This window comes from Oryx dammah, unplaced genomic scaffold (genome assembly GCF_014754425.2).
Source record: "Oryx dammah isolate SB20612 unplaced genomic scaffold, SCBI_Odam_1.1 HiC_scaffold_24, whole genome shotgun sequence".
Taxonomy (NCBI): Eukaryota; Metazoa; Chordata; class Mammalia; order Artiodactyla; family Bovidae; genus Oryx; species Oryx dammah.
Window position 1 is genome coordinate 10,799,285 of NW_024070208.1, and position 27,957 is coordinate 10,827,241.

Consider the following 27,957-nt stretch of genomic DNA (forward strand, 5'->3'; position numbering starts at 1 on the left):
GCCAGTTAAACTCTCTGCTGTCTATCCGAGATCTCCTATTTGGGGAAGATCTGAAAGCTTCTGACCCAGGTTAATAGCTCAATCGGAAAAGGAGAATAAGCCACACAAATATAGTCTAACATTGGAAATAATCAGATCAGTCATGCAAATTAATAAGTACATAAGGTTATATCCCAGAGGAAAAGAGTGCAGGCTCATACAGCAAAAGCTGCCAGAGAGAATGGATTTTAAAGGGAAATGAAAACTAAAGAGCCGGCCCTGACTTTGGAGTCTTAAAAGCTATTGATGTTCTCTGCTCTTAGGTGTCCTGGCTTTTGGGAGGAAGCCATTCTCTGAACCTCACAGCAAAGTGTGGACTGGTAAGAGGTTTTTTGGTAAAAAAAATAAAAGAATGAAAAAACACAAAAGACAACACTTTTTCAAATCACATTTAAATCATTTATTTAAAAGGGCAGAGTACAGCATTTAAGAAGCCAGTCCTATCAACTAGAATTTCTGAACATCAAATGAAAATAGTCCAAGACCAGATGATAAAGGCATTCAAAAGCACAGAAGCACACATACCTGCAAGGTTTTCAGATTGCACTGATGTTCTACAAACTTTCAATGGTTTTTATTTTCACATTTCTTTCTCAAAAAAAAAATGTCATTTTCTTACAAGTTTCAGGCTTCAAGACAAAAATTGCATTAAGCCATTGATATGACTTAATAGAAGTCTAACATATGCTCTAAGGGCTTTATAATAGGCTATCATTTTATCACTGCCATTTGCTTTTCTTGTGGTCTTAGCGTCGTGAAAATAAAAGTTTATGATGAGATAAAAGAAAATTAGTTTTGCTTATCATCTTATATTCATTCCATAAAAAAATAGTTATTTTTTTTTTAAGTAGGGGGTTGGGAAAGGGTGAGAGGAATTGATGTTTAAGTCCAGTTCTAATCTTCTGAGCTGCCTTTGGAATGAAGTTATGAGGCAGGAGTCTTCTACTGACCCTTATGAAGGTGTCCAACAGGAGGAAGAAAAGCACAAGTGCCTCCTCTGTAGATTCATCTGGGACTGGTTAGACAATTTAATGTCAAAAAAGAATTTTCTCTGGAAAACTCATAGCATTTCATAGATATAACACAAGCATGCTAAATTTATTTATCTGCTACATACCAAACATCATGCCAGGCGCTACTAAGAAAAACAAAGTTGAAGGTTTGGACCCTCAAGGAGCTTCAGAAATTAATCTGCCTGTTAAGCCCCAGATTTCTTGCAAGTATGGAAGAATCATCCAGGTTATATGAGAACTGGCCCTTGAACACTCTTTTGTACAAAGAATCTCCAAAAGCCATACAAAGTTCTCCTTATGCCCCTTAATTTTCAGATGTTACCTCATCAAAGGCTTCCTTAGAACCACAATGCCCAAGACCTCAGACAATTCCAGATTATTTCAGTCTGAGAAATGCATCCCAGGAAGCAGATGGCTTCCAAGAGAGCTCATCCAATAAGGCAATGCCCTGAGTCTCTAGCATGGAAGAACCCAACTCCCAAATATTACAACTAAGCACATATACTCTTGGATCTTGAGCCCTGCCCCATCTCCCCACCCCACTCCCAGCCCCTAAATAAGTGGAGAAGACATATTTTTTCAGTAAAAATTTGATTTCGCTCCACCCTAACACATGAAAATTTACTGGGATATCTGCTGGAAGACAAGATCATAATTCAGAAGGTAACCATCGTTATAGACGAAAAGTTTCTGCTCAAAAGGGTGATAGTTAATACTTTGCACATTCTCCTGCATCTTCTGCATTACAATGTTAAGTTTGCCCTCCTTCCCTGTGTTTGTGTCATAGTAGTAGAAAATTTCTTCTATTCTGGTGTTCAGAGTGCGAGTGGCGTATAGAACCCCACACACCATGAACGTGTTAGTAACAGATGGTTTATACTGCTTAGTATGCCAAGTGTTTAGCACTGCAAGTGTGGTGTCATTGAGTTTACTAATCACGATGTTACCAGTGCTGGCTTCAGTAGCATAAATCACCCACAATCCATTCTCATCCACAGCAAAGTCCATATCTTGCCAACCAACATTAGCATATGAAAAGCGGTTATTATAGGCAGCATTAGGGAGAGTTTGGGACAAATCAACGCTGTTGGTGGTCAGGTTAATTTTGGCCATGTTCCGGGTGTTGTACCAATTGACATACATGTTGTTCTTATAAACTACTGTACCACTGCCTTGGCCATAGGAGATTCGATTCTGTCGGGCATTTGTATACAACAGCAAATCATCCTTTGTATTGTAGAGTCTATAATATCGCAAAATTCTCCCATCTGTATCCAAAGGTGCCACCCAGTACAGTCCATTGCCTTGATCCTGGGGAGAGTAATCCCGACCCCAGGCACCATACTTATAGCTAAACCCTAGCCAGTTGAGCTGAACTATAACTGGTTTGCTGATATTCACCACACCACCGTGCGCACAGCTCCCTAAAGGAACAAAACAAATAAAAGGACATTCTTAGAGAAAATGCATGACAAGATACAAACAGTTTAACATTCTAAGAACCAAAGGAATCCATAAACATTTTTTTTGTCAACACCATGGTTCTGATGGAGAAAAGGCAAAAGCTACCCTTGGCCCTGGTGTCAATGCAAACATGTTATCAGTTCTAGAGAGAACTGTCTCCTGTTTACATGGATGGGCCTTCAATCTGGAAAATGGATATAGTGGAACTGTGAACAACCATTTTAAAAAGTTTAAAAAAGGCAGACTTGGTGAATTTAATGTATTTTCTTCTATGAGAATGCATTTCAGCAATATTATTTCATTTTCCTTATAGAGAAATCAAGAAAGCAAGACCACAGGAGAATGCCTTCCTATTGCAATAAAGCTGTACTCACAGTGGTGCTCTTCACCTGGGCTGGGAGAATTGAGATGAAGAAGTCGATCCTGGGCAAGTCTTTCTTCCCTCCCCTTCCCTTCCCTTTGCCCTTCCCTGGGGCCCCAAGGGCATGTCCACATCAGGTACCAATGCTGCCCATGTTACCCTCAGGAGAGGAAGTTTCTACTATGGCATTTTAAAGATACAGAAAGATGGTCCTTGTCCATCCCAAACTCCCTAACTCTCCCTTCTCCCCAGCAACGATTAGTTTGTTATCTAAGTCTGTGAGTTTCTGTTTTGTAACAAGTTCATCTGTATCATTTCTTTCTTAGATTCCATATATAAGGCATGCCATAGAATATTTCTCCTTCTCTGTCTGACTTACTTGACTCAGTATGACAAGGTACACACTGCTCTGTTTACAGTGGATAACCAACAAGGACCTACTGTATAGCACATGGAACTCTGTTCAGTGTTACGTGGCAGCCTGGATGGGAGAGGACTTTGGGGGAAAATGGATATATGTGTATGAATGGTTGAGTCCCTTCACTGTTCACCTGAAACTATCACAACGTTGTGAATTGGCTCAATACAAAATAAAAAATGTTTAAAAAAAAAAGAAAAGAAAGATGGCCCTCGATGGACCTCTAAGAGGCCCTCTAATGGTGGGAATTTCAGCTTTGAAAAGTCACGGAAGGTATTTTAGGGCAGCATTGCCTGCTCTGTGCCCAAAGCGTCGATGACCTGGTGACCATCTCGCTGCAGAGTTACAAGGTGGGCCTTGTGGCTCACAAGCCATAGGCTGCTGTGCCGCAGAATGACAGGCCAGCACGTCATCATTCCCAGTCTGACGCCATCATTGTCACAATGCGTACAATCAAGTGGGACCAGACTCACCGGTCCACTGAATCTACATTCCCTGAAACACCCGGGTGAATGTCTCCGGCAGGGCCTTTTGGCCCTTTGCAGAGTCCTCCCTCTAAAATGCCTGCCAACCCAGACATTTATGAGCTATAAAAAAATAGAATAAAAATCCTCCAGTATTTTTATAATAGCTATCTAAAGATTTGAACAGTTTCTGGAATCTTAATAAATACCCTTAAAAAGCTGGCCAGAAATTTTATTGGAATTACAGAGGAAAGTCGACTCTAAGTACATTGGAGGTCATTTTCCCTCATCCTGCTGCCTAGAGCAGAGCAGGTGAGGGAGGAGGGGACAGAACCTGGCTGTAAATGCGTGGAGGGACTCAGGGAGCCACGAGGGCACATGAGGTGAGCTCAAGCCAGAATCAGAGCTCCAAAGAACTGCCCAATATTAACACTGCGGGGAGCAAGGGGGTGCAAAGCATTCGCCTCTGAGTTTCTGCCCCTGATGGCTACAGAAAGACCCATTTCTTTCCTTGTTAAATGCCTCTCCTCTCACCCCTCCTCATTCAAGGACTGTTCAGAGGTGAAACCATTACTAGAAATCCTGCTTTTATTTTTCCAATCTGCTGGGGCTTTTTGGTCCCGGAATTAAATATGTGCTCCTTAAATGCTCTCATAAATCCGCAGTTGGTGGGAAAGCCAGCCAACCATACAACAGGTAGAGAAATGAAACTGCTCTGTACCCAACCTCAAATAATTTTGCATATCATTAAGCAGAACACAGTCGCGGGTTTATTTTAATAATGCATGCACCATTTCATAAATAAAAAAGCAATGCATGTTCAGCCAAGAGACTGCTCTTCACTAAAGAAATAATAAATAAAATTATAAAGTATTATTTCCTCTTCTAAAAGTGATCTCTCAGATGAATGCTTGTTTGCTTTTGTTTATGAACAATGCATGAATTATTAAAATAAAGTTAGTGGTGTGTTCAGTTTAATGATAACAAAAACTGTTTGAGTTTCCATATGCTACTAACCAGATATTCTAGTTAAAATATGTTCCTGAGAACTTATTTATTCAACGACATTTCACCCTGAGGAAATGAAAGAAAGTCACTTTTTTCTTGCAGGTTAGAAGACTTAGGCAGTGTTTGTTTAACTGAATCTTGCCCTCCTGGAAAAGAAATATCCCAAACCAACAACAACAAAATATTTAAGGAAAACTTGTGTGCTATAACATAGTCAAGCATTTTATCATGGGATTAAAGATAATAAACTATTCTGTCCTAGAGAGAGAAATCCTTAGATATGAAGGATCCAAAATAAACTTCCCTTAAAAATTACTACTACCATTACTAATAATAATAGTAACATTTATTATTTCACAAGTTGACCAAGAGATTAAAATTGTACCTCTTGTAAAAATTCAAAAAGACACATGTACCCCAGTGTTCACTGTACCATTACTTACAATATCTGAACATGGAAGCCACCTAAATATCCATCAACAGATAAATGGATGAAGATTTGGTATGTATATACGATGGAATTTTACTCAGCCATAAAAAGGAAAGCTTGGGTCATTTATAGAGATGTGAATGGACCTAGAGTCTGTCATACAGAGTGAAGTAAGTCAGAAAGAGAAAAACAAATATTGCATATCAACACATATGTGTGGAACCTAAAAAAAAAATGGTACAGACGAACCTATTTGCAGGGCAGGAATAGAGATGCAGATGCAGAAAATGGGCGTGTGGACACAGCGGGAGAGAGGGAGGGTGAGACGAACTGGGAGACTGAGCTTGACATATATCCTCGGCCGTGTGTAAACTAGATAGCCAGTGCGGACCTGCTGCATAGCACTGGGAGCTCAGCTTCGTGCTCTGCGATACCTGGAGAGGTAGGGTGGGGTGGGGGTGGGAGGGAGGGCCGGAGGGCCAAAAGGCAGGGGCTATCTGTGGACACAGAGCTGATTCCCTTCTTTGTACAGAGGAAACCAATGCAACACTGTAAAGCAATTATACGCCAATTAAAAAATAAAATTGCACCTGGTATGAAATTTGAATCTCTTTTCCTCACCCCACAATCGTTCCTAAGCACTCTCATGTCCTTTCTGTTATCCTCCCTTTATCCTCTAACTCCTTCGGACTGTTTTTATAGCCCTGGCTCCCAACAAAGGAAGAGGAAGTAAGACAAGAACAAAGTACTGTTGTCAAGGCTACCGATGTGGCCACAACAGTGACAGACCAGTGGCAAGGCTACAGCAGGCTTCCTCGACTCATGGCTGCAAACTGTCCTAGAAACAAGGATGAAACTGACAGGCAGCCTGGTGCCCACTGCCAGCACAGAGCCTTGCATCCTCATCTCATCTAGCCCAGAGAGAGACCCCATCCCCTACCCTGTCTACACTGAGCCTCTCCCTACCCTGCCTTATCTCATACCCCTTCCCAGCCCCTTCCTGCCTCTCAAGGACTTGAGATACCCCATGCTTTTCCTTCTTGATCCCAAATTTTTCCTGCCACTGGAACAACAACCCACTGCCCAACCATGACCCAAGAGTTGTGAAAGATCAACGAATCCTTTTGCATTTTCTGATGGAAGAGGACACATCACGAAACTGAGAACAAAAGTACCCTTTCAGCTACTCCACAAGCAAGAAAGCCAAGATAATTTGGTGTTAATCAGGTTAGTGAGCTGTTGGAACTTTCTTATCACCCCAGGAATCACAGGTGCAACCTCTCTCTCCATTTGAGCATCTGTGGAAGGCAGCCTGGTACAGTGAAAACATTGCCAGACAGGTTCCAATTCTAATGCTGCTCCAACACTATTGAGCTGAGTATCCTTGAATGGCTTGCCTAACCTTCTGAGTCTCTGCTTCCTTGTGTTAGAAGGAAAAATAATAATACCTACTCTGTAACCCTACTCTGTAGGTATTATAATACCTACTCTGTAGAACTGTTAAGAGTACAGAAGACAGGTACATTTAACTCAATAAATGATCAGCATTATAATCACATCATGTTACAACTGAAGGTTTACATTAAATAGTGGTTTCTGGAGGTTTATGGCCCCATCCTGGTAGCCAAGTACCCAGAACAGTACCAACCACACAGTGGCACTAAATTATGGAATGAAAAGCTGTTTAGACATCCCAAACTCACCTTTGTTGTCATGGTTATCATTTTAATTGCTAAGTTGTATCCTTAGCTTTAATTATAAAAACACTAGCTCTTTACCCGAGAACATATCTGAATGTTTCCAAGAGCCTGGTAATTACTGCACAGATCATAATGCAAGGAACTCGCCATACCAGATAGCCATGTTTGGCAATCTCTTCTTCATCATGGAAGTTATTAGATACTGCCATGGTATTCTGAAAATATCCTGGGAGGCCACAAGGTAAAACTTTAAAATACTCTAACTTGACTTTTTTTTTTTTTAAGTCTCATGGTTAGCAGCACTTTAAAAAAAAAAAAAAAAACTAAAGATTATATACCAGCAGAGGAAACATGGGGCTTCCCCAGTGCCTCAGTGGGTAAAGAATCTGCCTGCAATGCAGAAGCTGCGGAAGCTGCGGGTTCAATCCCTGGGTCAAGAAGATCCCCTGGAAGAGGAAACAGCAAACCCCTCCAGTATCCTTGCCTGGAAAAATCCCATGGACGGAGGAGCCTGGTGGGCTACAGTCCATGGGGTCACAAAGAGTCGGACACAATCGAGCACACTCAACAAGAGGAAACTTAATCTTGGATCCACCAATGCTCCCTCTCACCTGGGCAATTGAAGTTGGAGCAAAGATGAGAATACAATTGACTTGTGAGACTCAGGCAATCAAAATGGTGATAATCATAAAATAATTAAGATGAAATTGACTCTGAATTGTTGGATGTATGCTCCCCAACGCTCAGCTCTTCCCTCGGCTCGGGATTTTGGCCAATCAGCCTACATCTTTCATGGGTCATTTACTGTGCACCTACTATGTGCCAGCACAGAGCCTTGCACCTCCACCTATAACAGTAATGATCCTAGGCATTCGCATCCCATTTTCCTATCTACAGTCCTTTAGATCCAGGGAGAAGAACAGAGAGAAACCCAAGTTGGTTGTTTTTAGAGAAAACAGCTAATGAGCACCAGGCCAATTATCTTAGATTAGGAAGTTCTATGAAATGAAGCAGAAAAGGATGCCATTTGTGGCATAAAGCATCTATAAAGCACATTTTATTGAACCCTAACGCTATGTACTGGTTCTCAGATCAAGCTGACCATTGGGGTAGCAAACGGCAGCTGCCTGCAGGGGCCAAGACAGCACAGAATTACTTTATAGCTGAAACTTGCAGCGAGTCTTTCTTTCTTTCTTTTTTATTCTCTGCAACTCTGCAGTGAAGAAAAGCAAACAGGCCAGATTTTAAAGTCCCATAATAGTGAGTAACTTTAATTAAAGTCTCCACAGGCTCACAACGCTGTGGTGCCTGGGGATTTTCCAATCCTGCATTATCAACCAGTCCAAATAGAAAGAGAGCGAGTGAAAGAAATTGATTTCAAAACATGACAAAAAGTCCGTTTAATATAAACATCATAAATATAATATGAACAGAGCTGGAGGAGGGCCAAGCGGCCTGGCAGGGATCCAGTTGCAGCCAAGGTTGTGGGAAAGTGAGAGGGAGCCTGTGTCCAATTTGTTTAAACAACACAGCTGGGCTGGGCTGGCTCACAAAAGCCTAAGTGTGGAGGACTGGGAGAAAGTTCTAGGGGAAAAAAAAGCTAACGAAAATAGGTAAACAGATTGACCGTTTTCTTTCTTCCTAAGATCCTAAGCAGTGTGCTTTCTCTCCCATCACCGGCCTTGAGGTGCTGACGCCTGAGGTCCCCAGGTGATAGGCAGGAAGGGGTCTGGCACCTCAGTGTCAGCTCCTTCTCCTGCGGCCTGCGTGATCCCAAGAAAAGCTGCACCCTCCCCACCACTCCCCATCCTCTGAGACATGGCAGCCCCGAACCTTCTTTCCTGCCCTAAACTGTCTTCATTCCAAGGGATGCATAGAAAACTGCCAGGAAAGTTATTCCATGAGGACAGTTTGCTGAGGTTTAAAAAGAGACAGGGGACTTCCCTGGTGGTCCAGTGGTTAAAAATCCAGCTGCCAAGACAGGGAACGGGGGCTCGATCCCACAGGGCACCGGGCAACGAAGCCTGAGGGCCGCAATCACTAAAGCCTGTGCACCTAGAGCCGGTTCTCTGCACCGGGAGAAGCAGCCGGCACAGCAGCTAGAGTGGGCCCCGCCCGCCGCGGCCACAGAAAGGCTCTCCCAGCAGCGAAGAGCCGGTGCAGCCAAAAATAATACATAAACAAGCGAATGAAAATCAGAATATAAAAAGAGAGAAAGAAGGGGAAAAGGAAGGGACGGATGAAGGGAGGAAAGAAAGACACGCTCAGGTAGTATCGAGAGGGGGTCACTGTTTGACTCCTGCCCTCAGGGAGCCCTTCGCAGCTCCACAAGACAGAGCTCTCATTTCCAGCCTAGTTTATTACAGAGGACAAGACCTCCTCTGCGGGTCATACTGTGACAGAGTCTCAACCGCAGAGGAAGGTAAGATAGGCCTCTGAACGACACCAAGAGGATTATAACAATGCCGGTATTTAATTAAAGCCTTAAAGAAATCCATGATGGTGACAAGGACCCAGAAATGCAAGGCCTGGAAGGAAGCAGCTTGTGACAACAGGAGTGAATGAGAATCACAAGAGCTGTATGCTTTGATGAACGGATACGGTCCCCATTAAGGCTGAGATGCTCAGGACTTGCAGAGAGAGCTTCCCTGTGACCCCGGCTCCAGGGCTGGACGCTACCGCTACGGCTTTAGTTCACCTGGAGGGATGTGCTGAAAGGCACACGGATCTAGCTCTGCTTTGTTTGCGGCAAGGTGTTCACTTTAATTATCTGCATTAATGCAATAACACTCGCCAGTGCATAAATGTCAGTCACAGAGCTGTGAGCTTCTCAAAAATTGTTTTGTGAATCGTCACTGCAACCCTGCAAGGTACCTAGTACTGTTCCTCCATTTTACCAAGGAGGAGATTAAGGGTATTTTTGCCGTGGCTATGTAGCTGGGACGCTCAGGCCTTTGGCATCCCAATGCCGAGCTCCTGATCCCTACACTCCACCACCCCATTCAAGAAGGCAGTTCAGTTACAGGCAAGCGTCTCTAGGCTACACCTAACCCCCTTCAAGGATGATTCCTGAGAGAGGGACACACCATTCCTGCCCTCCAAGAACTCACAGTCTAAGGAAGACGGCACTGGACGTGTAGGTCCAGTTTATGCTTAGTCGTGTCTGTTTACAACTCTTTGGGCTGTAGCCTGCCAGGGTCCTCTATTCATAAAATATTTCTGGCAAGAAAACTGGAGTAAGTTGCCGCTTCCTCCTCTAGGGCATCTTCCTGACCTAGGGATCAAACCTACATCTCCTGCATTGCAGGCTGATTCTTGACCCATTAAGCCATTGGGCCATCCATTACATCCTCACTGAATCCTAGGACATGCTACATAGCATGTGCATTTAATGGGAGCAGGAAGGAGAAATAAAGAGGCGGAAGAAGAGAGGGAAGTTGGGGGAGATGGAAAAGAGGCAAGGAGGATTCTAGGCACAACCCAGCTCATCAGATAAACGGGCCAACCAGCCCTTAGAATCCCCAAGACAATGGAGGTGATGCCATGCAGATTGCAGAAGCTTTCACCTGGCCCCTGCTAACCAGTCCATCACCATAGAGACGTTCTCCCTGTTAGCAAATGCAAAAAGGTTATGTGCAACTTGTGGATTTTGTTTTAAATCAACTCATCATCTGCACTTCTCTACGCGCCCCTGCATAGAACAGGTAGGTGAGATTTAAAAGCACAGGAGAATAAACTCAGAGCTGCAAAAATCCCATCCTCCCTTCACCTCCACCATCCCAGAGCCCTTCCCTCCAGAGCCTGGGAAAGACGGCACACCCTTACCTGGCGCAGGGGGTGGGGGGGTACTTTTTTCCTTAGAGGCCTCGCATTCCTTGAGCCTGTTCTTCAGAGCCAGGATTTGTCGGCGAATGGCAAGGACATTGTTTTTGTCCAGCGTCTCAAGCTGCTCTACCAGGAGAGTCATATTCCTGATCTAAGGAAATCAAAATTCAGAGTGATTTTCTGTTATCGTGCAACTTCTTTCATAAACATTCCATGGCTGAATTTGTCACTTAGGGAAAGGTTGCAGGAGAATACACCTGAGACTCTTCTGAACAGTTTCATTTGGAAGAATACATTTCATGGTTTAGCGTGAATGCCTGTCGGATCGCAAGCCGATGTGTGTGACAAGAAGAAAATGGCAAAGATTTTAAAAGCTGTAATGACGGAGGACAGGTTCCATCGAAGCATCCCCAAATGTCCATTAAAGTTCATCTCTGACAACCTTCCCCTGTAAACTCGTGTTTACTCATGCCATATTATAATTAAGTTCCTAATGAATGGTAAGGGCCAGAGAAAGCCTGAATCCTAAAGCACAGAACTGGAATTCTCAATGATAGTCATGTCATGACTGTGCTAGGAAACTCCTCATTGATATAAATTATCCAAGCCTAATATTAATGGGATGCTCTTTATTCACAGAGCTTAAAAGCCTTCAGGAAAACGTACTTATAAGAAACTCCTTTAAAGAGACTTGCCAGTATGTGGAGAAGTGTTCCAAGAGGAGATTATATGCTCATTGGAAAGGAGAAACAGACCTAGCACGTTCAAAATCAGGTAAATCGTGACTTTCAAGTCCCATGAGGATAAATCTAGAATGAAGAAGACCCCCTGATCTAGCTTGGCCTTGGAGTTGTTCACACTTACATATCATCTTCTTTCTAGAGATATTGAAAGTCATTTGGCTCTGGAGTGGGACTCTGACCATTAGACAGCTACTCCTCAGTTAGTATGTTCCCCATGTGTGTAATTTACTATTCAAAGCCAGGCCATCCATCTAAAGTGGAACACAGGACATGCCAGGTGGTCATGAACAAGTATAGAATTAGACATCAGAAGAAAAAGATTCCTCTCCTGATCCTAGCACTTGCTCACCAAAGAGTGGAAGTGTTAGTCACTCAGTCGTGTCCAATTCTTTGCAACCTCGTGCACTGTAGCCTGCCAGGCTCCTCTGTCCATGAGATTCTCCAGGCAAGAATACTGAAGTGGGAAGCCATTCCCTTCTCCAGGGAATCTGCCCAACCCAGGGATCGAACCTGGGTCTCCTGCTTTGCAGGCGGATTCTTTACTGTCTGGGTCACCAGAGAAAGAGACTTTGTCACTAATACGCAAGCAGTGATTTCATACCTCCACTTCCAACTGGTCAATGATCACTGTGCTTCCAGCAAAGCCGACCTTCAGCCGCTTGATCAGCTTCTCCATCTCCTTCACTTCCATCTTGATCAGCACAAAGTCCAGCTCAGTGTAAGAAATGGAATCTTTTTCCATGATCGATACTCGGACTGTTAGGTTTAAGAGTTTCTCTTCATACTTGCTGATTAATTGGACATACTCCTTTACCTGAAGGTCAAACAACTCACGTCAATGCTCAGAGGGATGTCACGCAACCTTCCTCCACTACCAACTCCTCAGGGACTATTTGATCGCGGTCAGTCTTTTTGAAGTAAAGCGAAGTATCAAAAATTTATTTAACTAGATATTTTAAAAAATCAATCCAAGTACAAACTAAAAAGAATTCATTGTTACGATGGGAAAGGAGATGACTTTTACACTTGCCTAGACTAGAAATAATTGTGCTTCAGATCATCATTCGCAACTACAGTTTAATCTCCACTTTAATGTTTGAGAAGATATTCTCTCTCCAAACTACAGTGGTTTGAATCAGGCTTTGGCCCACCCTCTTCCACTCAACACACATGCTCTAAATCAGGGTTTCTCAGCCTCAGCACTATTGACATTTGGGGCTAGATCATTCTTTCTTGTGTATTGTAGGATATTTAACAGCATCCCTAGCCTCTAAGTGCAAACAGCGCCCACCCACCCGCCCCCAGCTGTGACAACCAAAAATGTCGCAGACATTGCTAGATGTTCCCCAGGTGCAAAACCATCCCCCCCACCCCCCACAACCACCACCCTCCTACAATTTAGAACCACTGCTTTAAATGGAATTATTTTCTAGAAGAGGGAGACATGCTCTAAGAAGAATTCCCTCTTTGATTACCATATGCAATGAGTTTTGAATGCCTCTGCCTTCTACAGAGTACCATAAAGACTCAACCTACAAAGTATGGTTTTCTCTGGAGTGTCTAGCAGTGGGATTTGCTGGATCATATGGGAGCTCTTTCTTTTAGTTTTTTAAGGAATCTCCATACTGTTTTTCATAGTGGTTGTACCAATTTGCATTTCCACCAGCAGTGTAGGAGGTTTCCTTTTTCTCCACACCCTGTTCAACATTTATTATTTGTAGACTTTTTGATGATGGCCATTCTGGCGGATGTGAGGTGATGCCTTCTTGTAGCTTTGATATGCGTTTCTCTAATAATTAGTGAAGTTGCCATCTTTTCATGTGCTTTTTGTCATCTGTATGTCTTTGGAGAAATGTCTATTTAGTAACCAACAAGGACCTACCATATAACACAGTAAACTATACTCAGTTTGAAATAACCTATAAAGGGAAAGAATCTGAAAACAACAGATACATATGTATGTATAACTGAATCACTTTGCTGTGTACTTAAAACTAACACAACACTGTAAATCAACTATACTTCAATTTAAAAAAAAAAAAACCTAACTTACTCCTCAATATGTGAGATATGTGCTACTATAAAGTACACATTTCATCAACTGCATCCACATATTTATTCCAAGTTTTTTCCAAGAACTGATTATTGCAATCAGACCTTTAAATTACACATTTGTTGCATATATTTGAATGTCTGATCATTAAGCTAAAATACTTCCAAAAATTCCCATGGTGGCTTAGTGTATAATTGGAATCTCCAAATGGATATTTCAATAAACACAGTTGGTGGTTCTTTCAGTATCTGATCTCTAAAAGAAATGCCATGGCTTTTTTAAGGACCTGCTCATTAAAAGTTGCCAGTTTTTACACTCTTTTAAAAATTTGAAGAGAAGTGATGCTTTTCCCTCCAAACTGTGCTAATGTCAAGTAGCTGATCCACAGGGCCTGGATGAAGTCAGAGCCAGATGTCAGCTTATAATCCTTCTAATACCAAAGGCAGCCCTAACTTCTGTCATTTTAGCCCTTCCACTTAACCCCACTGTACAAATTAGAGTAGACTCATAGGCCACAGACCTAAAGGCCTAGGGCTCAGGCAAAGAGGATTTTAATTAAAGTTGAAAACACAGCCCTTGGCACTGCTAGTATATCTCCTCGGGCAATGGATGCTCATTGCCATCAGAAGAGGCTGATAAGGCTGGTGACATTTCAGTGGATAAGGAGGTTAAAAAAAAATATATATATATATATATATATATATATATAAACCTAGTAAGTCTCACTCAAAAGCACAAACTCAGATATAAGGTAGCCAGGTTTCAACTTCTCAAAAAATCAGGCAGAAGATTTTTGGCTGTGAGAAAAACAACAATAATAATGAAGTGCCAACCCACGGCAGAAATGGAAGTTCGCAAAATGAATATTCTTGTTGGCATTTGGCCTTGCCAGCTTTTGGAACAAATGAAACACCCTCAGCTTTCCTGGAACATTTTGGTGGCATATCACAGCTGTTGTTCTATAAAAATGAGTGATTCAACTGTCATTTCTGCTAAATGAAATGTGGCTCTCCCAGATTCGCCCTGCACACCAAGGCCGATCCTGACATTAGTTGCCTCAGAGAGCATGCGGTGGGCCTGCCCTGCTTCTGCCACAGAGTGGAGGGCCTCGAAAGGTCTGTTTGGGGAAAATCTTGAGGTTCTCTCAACTAACATTTCAAGAATAGCTCCAGGATGTTCAGGAAAGTTGGAATCATCCACGGAGTTACAGAAGGTAGGAGAGAATTTGAGAATGGGCCAGAAAGACTTCATGGTGTGCACTGTAATCATTTAAAGAGATTGTAAGTCTGAACCCTTCGCATGTACAGATCTCTAGTGTTGAGATGGAACGGACAATTCTGGAAACATCCCAGCTCTCTCTGGAAGGTGCAGCCTCAGCAGAGGCCGCCCAGCTTGCCCAGGGTCATCTGCCCCTAAGGGGACACCTCCCTGTGTCAACGTTGTCACTGCAGAGCTCCCCATCACTACAAATTTGAGCTTTAGATGACTCATCTATGCTTGCCTTCAAACCCTGAGCCCTTCATACAGAGCTTTCCATTGTTTTATTTGTTACACACATATTATTGCTGGATTCTCAGGATCAGACTCTACAGAACAACAGCCATTGGGGGCTGGCTGTTGTTCTCTACCTCGTGGTCTTGCAATAGGTAAGAATGCAGCTCAGCTGGCTATTAGACTAAAGAATTCATCTGGCTCACGTTTCTGCCAGTTCCTCAAAAGCTGTGATCATCACCATAGCCAGATTATTCAAAACAAGTAAATGCACTTTGCCACATACTGTCATTTTAATATATTTTTGACAACAAGATTAATTGAGCGTGAATTGATCATCAAGACACATGAAGCACTGTGGAGCAAGACCCACCTAAGCACAAATCAGGCTTCTGTACTTCATGGGCAAATCACTTAATTTCTCCAAGCCTCCATTTCCTCCTATAAACTGGGGATAATGGTATCACATTTACAGGATGATTGCAAACACTAGAGATAATGTATATTAAGTGCCTGGTATAGTGGGTGCCCTATAAATTACAGCAATTATTAGAGAGACAGTGATTTAAGGCTTTTTTTTCAATCTGACCTTTTAATTTATTATATTTCACTGCACAAAACATCGCTCAATCGATGTTGTTTGTTTATGGGTTGCCTACATGTCTCCCTGGCTGCCTCAACCCTCTCATGCATGAGGGACTATTAGCAAAAGTGTCATATTAAATAACTTGCCCTGAAGACCATACCCTCTCGAGAAAAAAAATCCTGAGCCGCCTTGTGTGCTGTCTCCTTCCTAAGTACAGTCACAAGGGGACATCTCAGAAACCACAGCAAAGCATCAAACGCTTTCAGCATCTTATGTGGGGGCCATCCCTGTCTTCTCCATGTCCTGATAATGAATCAATGTCTGGCAGTCTAAATCCTTTTCTACCGGCCTCCTTGAATGGGCATTCCCCCAGGCCTCCAGACAAACGGGGATTTCCAAGGCAACTAAGGACAGCTATAACAATTCACCTGGAACTCAAAAGCCCTCAGCTGAAGAGATAACTTTGGATGGAAACCATTATCGACCTGCTGCACCTCTTCTTGTGTGCGCTGTGCTTAGTTGCTTAGTCGTGTCCAACTCCTGACCGCATGAGCTCTAGCCCACCAGGCTCCTCTGTCCATGGGATTCTCCAGGACGGAATACTGGAGCGGGTTGCCATTTCCTCCTCCAGGGGATCTTCCTGACCCAAGGATCTTTGAATCTGTATCTCTTGCATCTCCTGCATTGGCAGGGGGCTGCTTTACCCCTGAGCCTCCAGGAAATCACCCGTCTCTTCTTAGAGGATGGTAACGGCGTGGCCGGGAGGAAAAACAAAGGGACTGATTCCAAGACCCAGATTCCTGATTTGGCTTAGCCGGCCAAGAGACCTTTACATTTATGCCTCTTTACCCGTATGAACCTCAGTTGACCCATCCCTACCATGGTGGAAAGAACACTGGCCTACCCGCCTTAAAGGGTTTATTGAGTGTAGAACGGGAAACACTCAGAAAAAGCACAGAGGGAATTGTTCATGTTATTGCTGTCATCCTTAGCTGGCACACCCTGAATCCATTATGTAAATCTCAGGGGGCAGGTCAATTCCTTTCTTAGGCCTCAGTCGAGAATTTTTTTTAGGACCAGCTCCTGACACTTCCAGAACTGAAAGTTTCTTCATCTACTCTACACTTCTTCCCCATCAATTATTAGCAAGGCTGATGCCTCCTGCCCCCCTCACAGGATTAGGATTATGCGTCCCAGATTCTCAAACCTTTCCCTGGAGCAGCCTGGGGTTTCAAACTGCCCTTCACATCCCTGCCAGCCAAGAAGACATGCAAATCAGTAGCTCCCCCTATTTCAAAGCAAATGACTCTAACTGAAAAGATCCTTACCTAGGATTTTCCTCCACTTGTTATGTTTTTATGCATAACTTCTTATCTGTACTTGATTATGCTGGAATAAGACTATGAATATTAATGATTGGAATTTATAATTTAGTGCTGTGCCTTTTCTGCTGATTAATTCAAGGACATTTTATTTCCTAAGAAGCTAGGCTCCTGGAGTCGTCAAACACATTTTCCTGGACACTCATTTAAACTCAGAATATTTATCTACCAATTCAGGTTGAAAGCAGGGGCTCAGCCTCATTGGAATTTTTGTCTTAAAAGATAACTAGACTGGATGTTGAGGTAGCTGAGCTGAAATTTCTTGGGAAAACTTATTTCGAATCTTGCAGGAAAGCCAGAGCTCCTTGTAAGTTAATGGAGTGGTATTATTAATAAATAATGCATCATGTGATAATAGCCTAGTATGGACTTCACCTGTGCAGAAAGCAGGAGGCTTTCTATCTGATTTTGACTTGGATAAAAAGGTTAAAGGGGTCAAAGCTGGAATGCCAAGTTCATTGTTCCAACCAGCTCAGAGAAGGGCTAGCTCAGGGATATGATGTCCTCGGGCTGGAGGAAGCAGTAATCAGGGGTTCGGGAGGTTTCTACCAAGGCTGAGTGACCTGCTAGATTCAAATTCACAAGGAAGTCTTCAATTTGGGGTTAATGCAAGATGCATCTGATACAATGTTCTTGCTGAGACAACAGAGGCTAACTCCAAGAAAGAGAGAGAGGCAGAGATGGAAGAGAGTGAACTGACAAAACAGGAGGAAGGGAGGAAAAGAAGGGACAGCAGGGAAGGTGAGAGGGAGATTCGGCGGAGGGAAGGAGGAGAAAGAAGGGGAGAGACCATGCAAGAGAAGACCCAAATGAGGGAAAAATGAAAACAAAATGAGGAAGAAGAGGAAAGGAAGGACTGAGGCAAGAGGGGAAATAATGGATTAGGAAGAGGATGAGAAAAACACAAGGACAGGAAGACAGAACCTAATGACAGAGGAGAGGAAAGAAAAGAAGGCAAAGCTGGAAGAACACCAAAGAAGAAGACCAAAAGGAAGAAGAAATCACAAAACCAAATAAAGGTTTCAGGGTTGAAATTTACAGGCTTTCTTCCAGCTTCCTGGAAGGATATTGAAGAGAGCTTATCCTGTGGGGCGAATCATCTCCACCCCGTCTTTGTCCTGGGTGCTCACCCCTCCTGCTATGGGGAGCTCCATAGTTTACTGCGAAGCGAACGCTAAAGCGTCCATTAGATGCAAATGTGCTCCTTGATAGAGTGAAGAATGGCTGCTTACAGAGTCCTGAAGAAAAGCCATGTTGTCTGTGCGTAACAAGATCTTGTTGGGAGACGCAAAAAGAGTAAAATGCTTACTTTAGAAAGCTCTTTCTCAAACTTCTTGGAGATAGTCTGAGCTGTGATTTCCAGGCGTTCCACTCTCACCACAGGAAAGGTGTTGTCCGGCAGGATAACGGAGCACTGGCAGACCCCACGGTCATCTCTGTTGCCAGTGAAGTTGGAGAATGACTGCGAATAAAAGTAAGTTCAACATCAGTGATAAGCTGGGCAATGAGCTTTTTGGCAAGGGGAGTGGCAGAAATTGACTTGTCAAAAGAGTGTTTCAGTTCAGTTCAGTCGCTCAGTCATGTCCAACTCTTTGCAACCCCACGGACTGCAGCACGCCAGGCCTCCCTGTCCATCAACAACTCCCAGAGTTTACCCAAACTCCTGTCCATTGAGTCGGTGATGCCATCCAACCATCTCATCCTCTGTCGTCCCCTTCTCTTAGAGGCAAGCAAATGGAACCCAATACATAAATGAACGGAATCACAAAAACACCCAAAGCGGCTGCCATGTCTCACAGGCACAGCTCATTCAGTGGTCAGCCACCTCTCCACCTGTTAAGTAAACCATATGGTTCACCTTTCCAGAAGAGTCTTAAAGGAAATTATTACTGTCCCCATGTAAGGAAAATGAGAGTCCTAAGATTGAATTTTAATTCTACTATTTACTGGATCTGAATTCTCTTCAAGTCTTGGTTTCCTTATCTGTCAAACAGAGAAAATCTACTTCACAGGGTTGTCCCCAAGAGGAACCAAGTAATGTAAACCAAGTCCCTGGTGCATGGTAGGTGATCAGTAAATGTCACTTCCTTTTCCTTCTGCTTACTCCTTTTCTTTCCTACACCTCTATGCCAGTCCCAATTCATTGCCTTCCAGAAGAATGAGGAAAACATCAAAGATATGGATTACAGTGAAGTTGTACAGTGCAAATTCACATTCTCTCTTCACCTGGGAAAATATTTAATTAATATCCTTCAAAATGGCAACAAACCAGCCATTTGTCACAAACTGAACAATGTATGAGTCTGAAGGTTTTGTACAAATTTTTTAAAAGTTTTCCAGCTTACCACTTGCAGAAAAATCGTTTTAAAATATTTGATGTTTCTTTAATATATTCAAGCTCACACTTTGGTGCCAATGCATATTTTAAAATGACAGGTTTGAAAGATCCTGTTTTTCTTTTGTCCCCTTTGAACTTCCCCAAGGGGATCCCGGCACAATTAACATTTTTTTTTATTACTCCAATTGCTTTGCAGAGTAACTCTTGGCAGCCCACTGACTGTGCCTTTCAATGATCTTCTCTGACGGCAAGCCCAAAGCTCACCTGTACAACATCAGCCCGAAGGATCTGTTTCCGACACTACCAAGAGCAAAGGGATGGTTTTCAGAATTTGAAGAGATGCAGGCTACACTTCTCAAAGTTTCAGAGGTCAGCTGGCTATTGATGAGGTTGTGTGCTCTGTGATTTAATGTCTACCAACTTCCCTAATTCCTAAACAAGCTGAACCTGGATGCTCGTATAATCAAGATCTAGTCCACCAGTGACCCCTGGACCAATTAATTCAGGCTTTTGAAGCTAAATTGCTTGTTTCGTGTGTGCGCACTAAGTTGCTTCAATCATGTCTGACTCTTTGTGACCCTATGGACCATAACCCACCAGGTTCCTCTATCCGTGGGAATCTCCAGGCAAAAATACAGGCCCTCCTCCAGGAGATCTTCCCGACTCAGGGATCAAACCCACATCTCTTATGTCTCCTTCAGTGGCAGGCATGTTCTTTAACACTAGCGCCATGTGGGAAGCCCATATTGCTTGTTATTTTAACCTAATCTTCTTTTAAGATGAGCAAATTTTATATATATATATATATTTATATATATACATGAATGAGTGAAAGTCATTTAGTCATGTCACACTCTGCAACCCCATGGACTATGGCCCACTAGGCTCCTCTGTCCATGAAGTTCTCCAGGCAAGAATACTGGAATGGGTAGCCATTCCCTTCTCCAGGGGATCTTCCTGACCCAGGGATCGAACCCAGATCTCCCACATTGCATGCAGATTCTTCACCAGCTGAGCCACCAGGGAAGCCCAAGAATAAGGGAGTGGGTAGCTCCAGCAGATCTTCCCGACCCAGGAATCAAACTGGGGTCTCCTACATTGCAGGCAGACCTCTTTACCAGCTGAGCTACCAGGGAAGAAAAATATATATATTTATTGGTACCCAAAACACTGTATGGCATGTTAATTCTTAACACTGGCCTCGACTTGTTTTGCCAGTCACACTCCACACCTGCAAACCTTGGGGAGTAAGAGGAAGGACAGGCAGGTTTGTGCTGAATACCGGGGCTGGCAGGAAGGGAAGGAAGGGTCTTTACCAGGGACGAATAAGGACTAGACAGGTCACACCAGGAGCCTGTAGAGAGGCCAGCCTTCTTGGGAACCAGCTTTATCACTCGCATGGAAGGTAGAAAGCCTCCAGTTAAGGGTGCCAAAGTTTTTACAGGAGGAACCATGTATCATAGACCTTTGAAGAAATAGCTTATTATAACAACTGTCTACCAAAAGAAAGATCTTGCATTGCATTTTGACAAGGGGAGGTCAATTAGCTGCACAAGACAGGGTTGGGCCATTCTGAGAGTTCTTGGAAAAGCTCTGTCAACTCCCCAAACAGCAGAGATCAGCAAGCAGTTTCTAGACAATCCACTAGAAACTACCAGCTCACAACTTTTCGTCCTGAGGTTCACCTGAAAGGCAGGCAGATAATTATGAGCGCTGCTGACAGCCCTGGCACCGTGTTGTATTGAACGTCTCTGTCCTAGCGCTGTGGACTCCCCAGCTCCCATCCTGTTTATCATCAGCCCAGGGTGCTCAACTGACATCACAATGGTCCATAAGTTTGATCAGTGTTTCCCATTAGAGATATTTCTGTTCCTTGCATTCAGAGATGATGAAACTAATGGTGATGGGTCTCCCTCTATGGCAGATGCTTAACCTCTATGTGAGTATAATGTGGGGGATGGGCAGCAAAAATAAGTGTGTGTCCCGTTGGCCTTTGGAAGGGTACGAGATCCACCCTGTGGACCCCACAGACACCTTTCACTGATCAATTCTCACTCAAGCTGTGTTCAATTCACATTTACTGGCATCTACAATTTTCCAAGCTCTGACTAAAGGAGACAAATAAGACCCAATTCCTGCCCAGTGGATCAGGCCCACTGTCATTATGAAAGCCTTAGTGTCTTTCTTCTCAACAAGTCCCTCAGTCTGATGACAAAAGCACCTGGCTCGTGGTTCTGACTCTGCCTGTTGCTGTGTGGGGTGAAGCATGGAGCCTTACCTTGTCTGGGAAACAAGGGCCATGATAGCACCCCCACTCCCACTTTGGAGGGTGCCATCTGAGGCATCTGAAGTGCCCTGAGCATGCCAGCAGAAAGTGAGGTGCACATTTGTGATTTCAGGCTGCAATTGGCTCTAATTAGCAGCCAAGTCTAAGTGCCTGTAAAGATTCAAGGCATAAAATAATGGTACTCAACATTTTCAAAGTACAGAAAATGATACGTTTGGAACTTGCTCAATGACAGTTATAAAGGGGTTTTCTACCACTTTCCAAAGAGCTCATCAAACTGACAGCCAGCCCCAGAAAACTAGATTTATAGTGGAAGCGACACCTAGCCTGCTCTAAAAAAAGAAGTTGGAGTCGCGATACTAACTCACCAGAGGCAGATAAGTAAACCAGGAAGGACGTTAAAGCCTCTAAGTATAATTTAACTACCATTCGTTATCTACTTTTAAATATTTATTTCCTTACCAAACAACAGACACTTTGGATTTCTCTGTTTGTTGACTTATATTTTCTTTTCTAGTATTTTAGGTGATCATCTTAGCCAAAAGCTGGTTTTTAATTGGTGATCAAACTCTGACCTCATTTTTAAAGAAAATGCTAACCGGGTCTCGTTGTCCCCAGAAATCATTTAGTATCATGGAGTAAAATGATGTGTCTTCTGGCTACAAAGAAGCTGGGTGCATATTCATGGTTCTCAAACCATTCTCTTTAAAATGAGCACTTCTCATCTATACTCTCTGAAAATGAAAGCTGCATGGAGACAGACGGTGGAAAGCATGAGCAGCTAGGGGTTTCCCAGGTGGCTCAGTGGGTAAAGAATCTGCCTGCAGCCCATGAGACACGGAGATATGGGTTCGATTCCTGGGTTGGGAAGATCCCCTGGAAGAGGGCATGGCAATCCAGTATTCTTACCTGGAGAATACCATGGACAGAGGAGCCTGGCGAGATACAGTCCACAGGTCACAGACAGTCAGACACAACTGCAGTGACTGAGCACTGAGCATATGAACAGCTAAGTTTGAGCTGTATCAGTGGCTGCTTTAGCGACTTTAAGCCGATAACATTATCTCACTAAGCCTCAGTTTTCACATCTCTATAATGGGACCATACATTTTACTTACCTTTGCGGATTAAATAATATATATTATATCCTTAATGTAGTCGTGGCATTTATAAAAGTCATTCAGAGAACATTATTGCTGCCTTTTCTATCTGAGCCCTATGCAAACAATTTGATAACTGCCTTGAGGTTATCAAATGGTTTTCATTGCCTTGAGGTTCTGATGGTGAAATGGAAACAAACAAAAGCCTTTTCCTCCTCTAGTCCTATTGGCCCTTCCAGTCCAATGATCACATAAGCAGCCACCTGAAATGTGAGTAAAGATCATAGAAATACAGAGGACACAAATCACACCTTAGCACAGAAAGCCTAGTTGTTACAGAGTAAGACTCCTACAGAAATATCCAGAGCTGATGTGGGCAGAGGTGGAGGATGCTTCCTGCGCCCAGCCTCTCACCCCTCCAGGCCTCTTCCCACTTCCTCAAAAGAGATCCATCCCCTAAATTAAGGTCACTGTACGTCCCAGTGACATGGACCAGCTGCGGCGCTTACTCAGTCGTGTCCAGCTCTTCACGATCCCATGGACTGTACCCCACCAGGCTCCTCTGACCACCGAATTCTCTCGGCAAGAACACTGGAGTGGGCTGCCATTTCCTCCTCCAGGGGATCTTCCCAACCCAGGGATCGAACCCAGGTCTCCTGGGTCTTCTGAATTGAGGGTGGATTCTCTACCTGCTGAGCCATTGGACCAGACCCTTTCGAGCCCTTGCTTGCTTTTCATTTGTGTGCTTGTCTTGTTTTTTTGCTCCTGCTATGGGCCTCGCTGGTGGCTCAGAGGTTAAAGCGTCTGCCCGCAATGCAGGAGACCTGGGTTCGATCCCTGGGTCAGGAATATCCCCTGGAGAAGGAAATGGCAACCCACTCCAGTACTCTTGCCTGGAGAATCCCATGGACGGAGGAATGTGATGGGCTACAGCCCACGGGGTCGCAAAGAGTCGGGCACGACTCAGCGATTTCACTTTCATTGTCGTTTTGAGCTGGAAATGACTCTTAAGATTCCTTACAAGAAAGATTAAAAAGAGTTAACACTCCTCCAGGGAAATACCACATATAACAGCACTTTCCCAAAGACCAGGGTCCCCTCCTCCTACTCTGTCACCCCTCTCCCTTGCAAACAAGGCTCAGAGTCACTTTCAGGGCTCCAACAGAAACATCGAGGGTCTCCAATGGCAGCAAATCAAGTAGACAAACTTTTCTGGAGCTTCTCCTGGCAGGGCTCATCCCGTTATCGTATATTCATATCTGGGTTAGAACCCAGGCAACTTCATTTTTTTAAGTCTCTCTCCACTCCGCCCCAATTCTAAAATACAGTCAGGTATTTTAAAGTACAGAGAACCTCTTGAAAGCTGAGATTTCTTTCTCTAAAGCCCCCAGCTGGAGAACCAAAATGCTGTCTCTCTTGCTAACAATTTAATTATTTTACCCGGGGTTTTAACTCATTTTCAAGGCACCTGCAGTTAACAAAGGGAGTCGTAAATCTTTTAGAGTGTTCAAGACTACCCATCCGTGAAATTATATTCAGGTCTCCAAAAAGCCAAAGGAAGGGACAGAACGCAGTTCTTAGACTCTGGGGCCTCCTTACCTGGGACTTGGAGCTGGAGGTGGACCAGGTAGAGTCAGAGGGGGAGCTGGAGCTGAAGTCGGAGGTAGGGAAGGGGACAGGGGTGGAGAAGGAGGGGAAGGTGGTGGTGACCCCCCAAACACTCATGACAGCTGAGTGGAGGAGGCCCAGGATGACCAACAGGCAGGAGAAGCCCGGCTTCATCTTGCGCTCTAGGCTGAAGTCACTGAGTTTTGCAGGAGTCCCCGGGCTTCTTAAAGGACCCAGTGGGGATTTCCCCCCAGGCCAGTTTACAGGCAAAGAGGAAGCTTCCAGAGAACACATGACCACCCAGGAAGGTGAGGACACCCAGGATCCTGAGTCATCTGCCCACCGGGTCCCAGGCCCCACTCTGCCAGCTGCCCTTAGATCTGAGTATTGCCTGCCAAATATTAACTCAAATGAGCTTGCTGAAGCCCAATGTCTGGTTTCTGACTTGACACTTCCTTGAGACAGATGAGATGAAAATAGTCTTTATGGATGAAACAGAGGTTGGGAGTGCCGGAAAAGAAAAGCAAGTCTCAGCACTGTTCCCAGAAGCCACCTCTATTTGTCCCCTGAACCTCCCCCAACGTTGTCCTGAATGCCTCCTTCCATGGGCAGTAGGGGAACTCCATCCATCTAGAGACCTGACTCTCCCCAGGGATTCCGTCTTCACTGGTTACTGCCCAGGCTGTCTCTGACCTCAACCCTGCAGGGTATGCATCTAAACAGAATAATATCTCAACAGCCCCACTAGGAAGGAAACACCTGCAGTGAGTCTACCCTGGAAAACCCAGTCAAGGACTCTCTGCTCTCAAGCATTTGCCCCTGCAAGCTTGACAGAGGAGAAAGGACCCAGGCAGGAGACTGCCCCACACCTGGTCCGGAGGCCCCTGTTGGACACTTTCTTTCTCCAGAAGGTTCTCTCTTGACCTCCTTATCCCAGACCCTGTTGTGATCCACGTGGGCATTCAAGAGCTAAAGGTGTATTAATGAAACTGAGAAATAGGGGTGGTCTTCAGGCCCCACGTGCAGAGGCCCCAGAGGATGAAATGGCTGGATGGCATCACCGATGCAATGGACATGAACTTGGGCAAACTCCAGGAGTTGGTGAGGGACAGGGAGGCCTGGCATGCTGCTGTCCATGGGATCGCAAAGCATGGAAATGGCTGGGTGGCTGAACAGCAGTCAGGCCCCAAGTGCACCTCTCCACCATCTCACACACCCCTGTGACCATCTCACACACCCCTGTGACCTCCACCTTCCTTCTGCAGAGGAAGAAGTGTGTTGGCCTGAATAATAAAAACTAGCTCTCTCTCTCTCCTTAGTCAATGACCTTAGGCAAATCCCTGAGCCTCCTAGTGTTAGAACAATTCCTAAGTCATTAGAATTTAATGAAACATTGTATAAGAAGTTGCTTCTAAGCTTTGAAAGTGTTAGTCTCTTAGTGGAGTCCAACTGCAACCTCCTGGACCGTAGCCTATGAGGCTCCTCAGTCCATGGGCTTCTGCAGGCAGGAATACTGGAGTCGGTTGCCATTGCCTTCTCCAGGGGATCTTCCTGACCCAGGAATCGAACCCGGGTCTCCTGCGTTGCAGGCACATTCTATACCATCTGAGCCACTCACATTTTGGGGGGTGCTTTTTTGGTTTTATTTTTAATTTCCTAACCCAGCTCAGTATGTAAAGATGTTGGGTTCCAAAATGGAAAGGAGGCCCCTGCCCCGCTGCATCCCCACCCCCTCCCAGGAGTGCTTTGGAAGACTAGATCTGAAGGGTGCTTGACCTCAGGGGCTGCACAAACTCAGAATGAACACCGAGCTCTTGTGAGAAACAGGATCTTAAACTCTTAGCACACCATTCAGATACCAGGGAGGGGATGAGCAGGAAAAATAAGAATGAACAAATGAATAGAGAGTGAGGGAAGGAAAAGAGACAGAGGGAAAGGGTACACACAAGGCACCCTGAGACCGCACCCCTGGTTGCCCGCCCCACGCAACCCCCGACCCAAAGTGTTAACTAGACACTAACCCACAGCAGCCCCTCAGGCTTTACGGCCCACCCCACTCCCACCATCCAACCTATCATTGCTGCCTCCCCCGCTGAAACACACCTGTCCAGCCACACAGACGCCTTCTGCGGCCAACCTAATACCCGCATTCGGGTGGACACAGTGATCAGAGGCAGTTAGAGCAGACCCAGGAAGATCACAAGCATTTTCCCAGAAGCTTTCTGGGAGCAACAGGGTCTGTCCACATGATCTGCTCCAAGGCAGTCTGCAAAGAAGACTGAGGTCAGGGACAGGGGATCCATGGCCTGGGTCAGGAAGATGCCCTGAAGAAGGAAATGGCTACCCACGCCAGTGTCCCTGCCTGGAGAACCCCTTGGCAGCAGAGCCTGGATAGCTATAATCCATGGGGTCACAAAGAGTTGGACATGACTGAACTACTGAGACACATCCACGGCCAGCTGTTAAGGGATAGGAGGTGGACTTTTTGTTTTTTCTTTCTTTATTGAAGTGTAGTTGATTTATAATGTATTAGTCTGAGGTGTACAGCAGAGTGGTTCAAATGTTTATATATTTGTGTGTACACGTATGCTTGTGTGTATGTATATGCATATTCTTTTCCACTGTTGGTTTTTGCAAGATATTATAAAGTCCCCCGTGCTGAATACAGTAAGTCCTTATTGTTTACATATTTTATATATAGTAGTGTGTATATGTTAATCCAAACTCCTAATTTATAAAGTTAGGAAGAGTGTTTTGAAGCCCTTACCTCTCATATTCTGCCCTAGGATGGGTTGTCAGATGTAGCAAACAAAAATACAGGACACCTAGTCCAAAATTTCAGACAAATAACAAATCATTTTTTAGGATGTCTGTTCCATGTAATAGATTTGGGATAAGCATATACTAGAGTGATTATAGATTGCTTATTTAACATTTGATTTAAATTGGCTGTCCAGTGCTTTGTCTGACAACCTGACTGCTGAAGGCTGCTGGCTGCACCTGGGCAAGGGTGTGAGACTCAAAGTTCACTGTTCTCCGTGAGAAGCAGTTCAGCGTTGGCCTCAGTGTTCCAGCCACTGAGATGTTTGACCCAAAACAAGAAAAGCAGAGGGCATGTGTCAGAGTGGAAATTGGTGCTCTGAGCCTGTTAAGGGAACCACCAACTGAAACCGCCTACCCTGGCCAAGCAAGAGAGTAACTACTTGCATGAGTTAACTTCAAACCAGAGGTCCTGGCAAGGAACGCAGAACTAACATGTTACCACCAACCGGAAGAACTCAGGAAAGGTCGAAAGGAGAGAGGTGACATCAGTGCCTACGTCTTACTAACCTCCGAATTCCTTCTGGCTGGAATCCATCTTCACTGAGGGATGCACACATCACCAGCAAGGACCTGAGTCAGAATGACCAGCCAGAGACCACCCAGACACTGATTCCATCACCATAAAACCCTGAGCCAGCCAGCCCCATAGAAGAGCGGTTCTCCTGGATCCCTTCGCCCTGCAGCTCTCCACCTGGGCACCTTTTCCCAATGAAGCCTCTTGCTTAGACAATGCCTTTCCAAACGTTAGACACGAGCCCACTCTCGGGTCCCAGATGGCAACAAATCCATGACCCTGAGATGAACACTATGCATATGGAGACAGA

The 27,957-nt window shown here is 44.4% G+C and overlaps 1 protein-coding gene across 1 annotated transcript; it reads right to left on the reverse strand.

Moving 5' to 3' along the window:
- Positions 1 to 415: 415 nt before the first annotated feature.
- Positions 416 to 24,490, reverse strand: OLFM4 (olfactomedin 4). The gene is made up of 5 exons (XM_040267168.1): positions 24,302 to 24,490; positions 18,287 to 18,439; positions 12,067 to 12,279; positions 10,723 to 10,873; positions 416 to 2,476 (listed from the first exon to the last, which is right to left on the reverse strand). Exons 1-5 carry the CDS (start codon positions 24,482 to 24,484, stop codon positions 1,674 to 1,676), a joined length of 1,503 nt encoding a protein of 500 aa, XP_040123102.1. The 5' UTR covers positions 24,485 to 24,490; the 3' UTR covers positions 416 to 1,673.
- Positions 24,491 to 27,957: the final 3,467 nt, after the last annotated feature.

Bases quoted from the DNA above. Each gene is read 5' to 3' on its own strand.
- OLFM4 (XM_040267168.1), bottom strand. From the start codon at position 24,484: ATGAAGCCGGGCTTCTCCTGCCTGTTGGTCATCCTGGGCCTCCTCCAC. The intron at 10,874-12,066 runs GTATGAAATCAC...TGATTTCCTTAG, and splicing joins TTGACCAGTTGGAAGTGGAG to ATCAGGAATATGACTCTCCT. The intron at 2,477-10,722 runs GTAAGGGTGTGC...TTGTTCCTTTAG, and splicing joins CCCCCCACCCCCTGCGCCAG to GGAGCTGTGCGCACGGTGGT.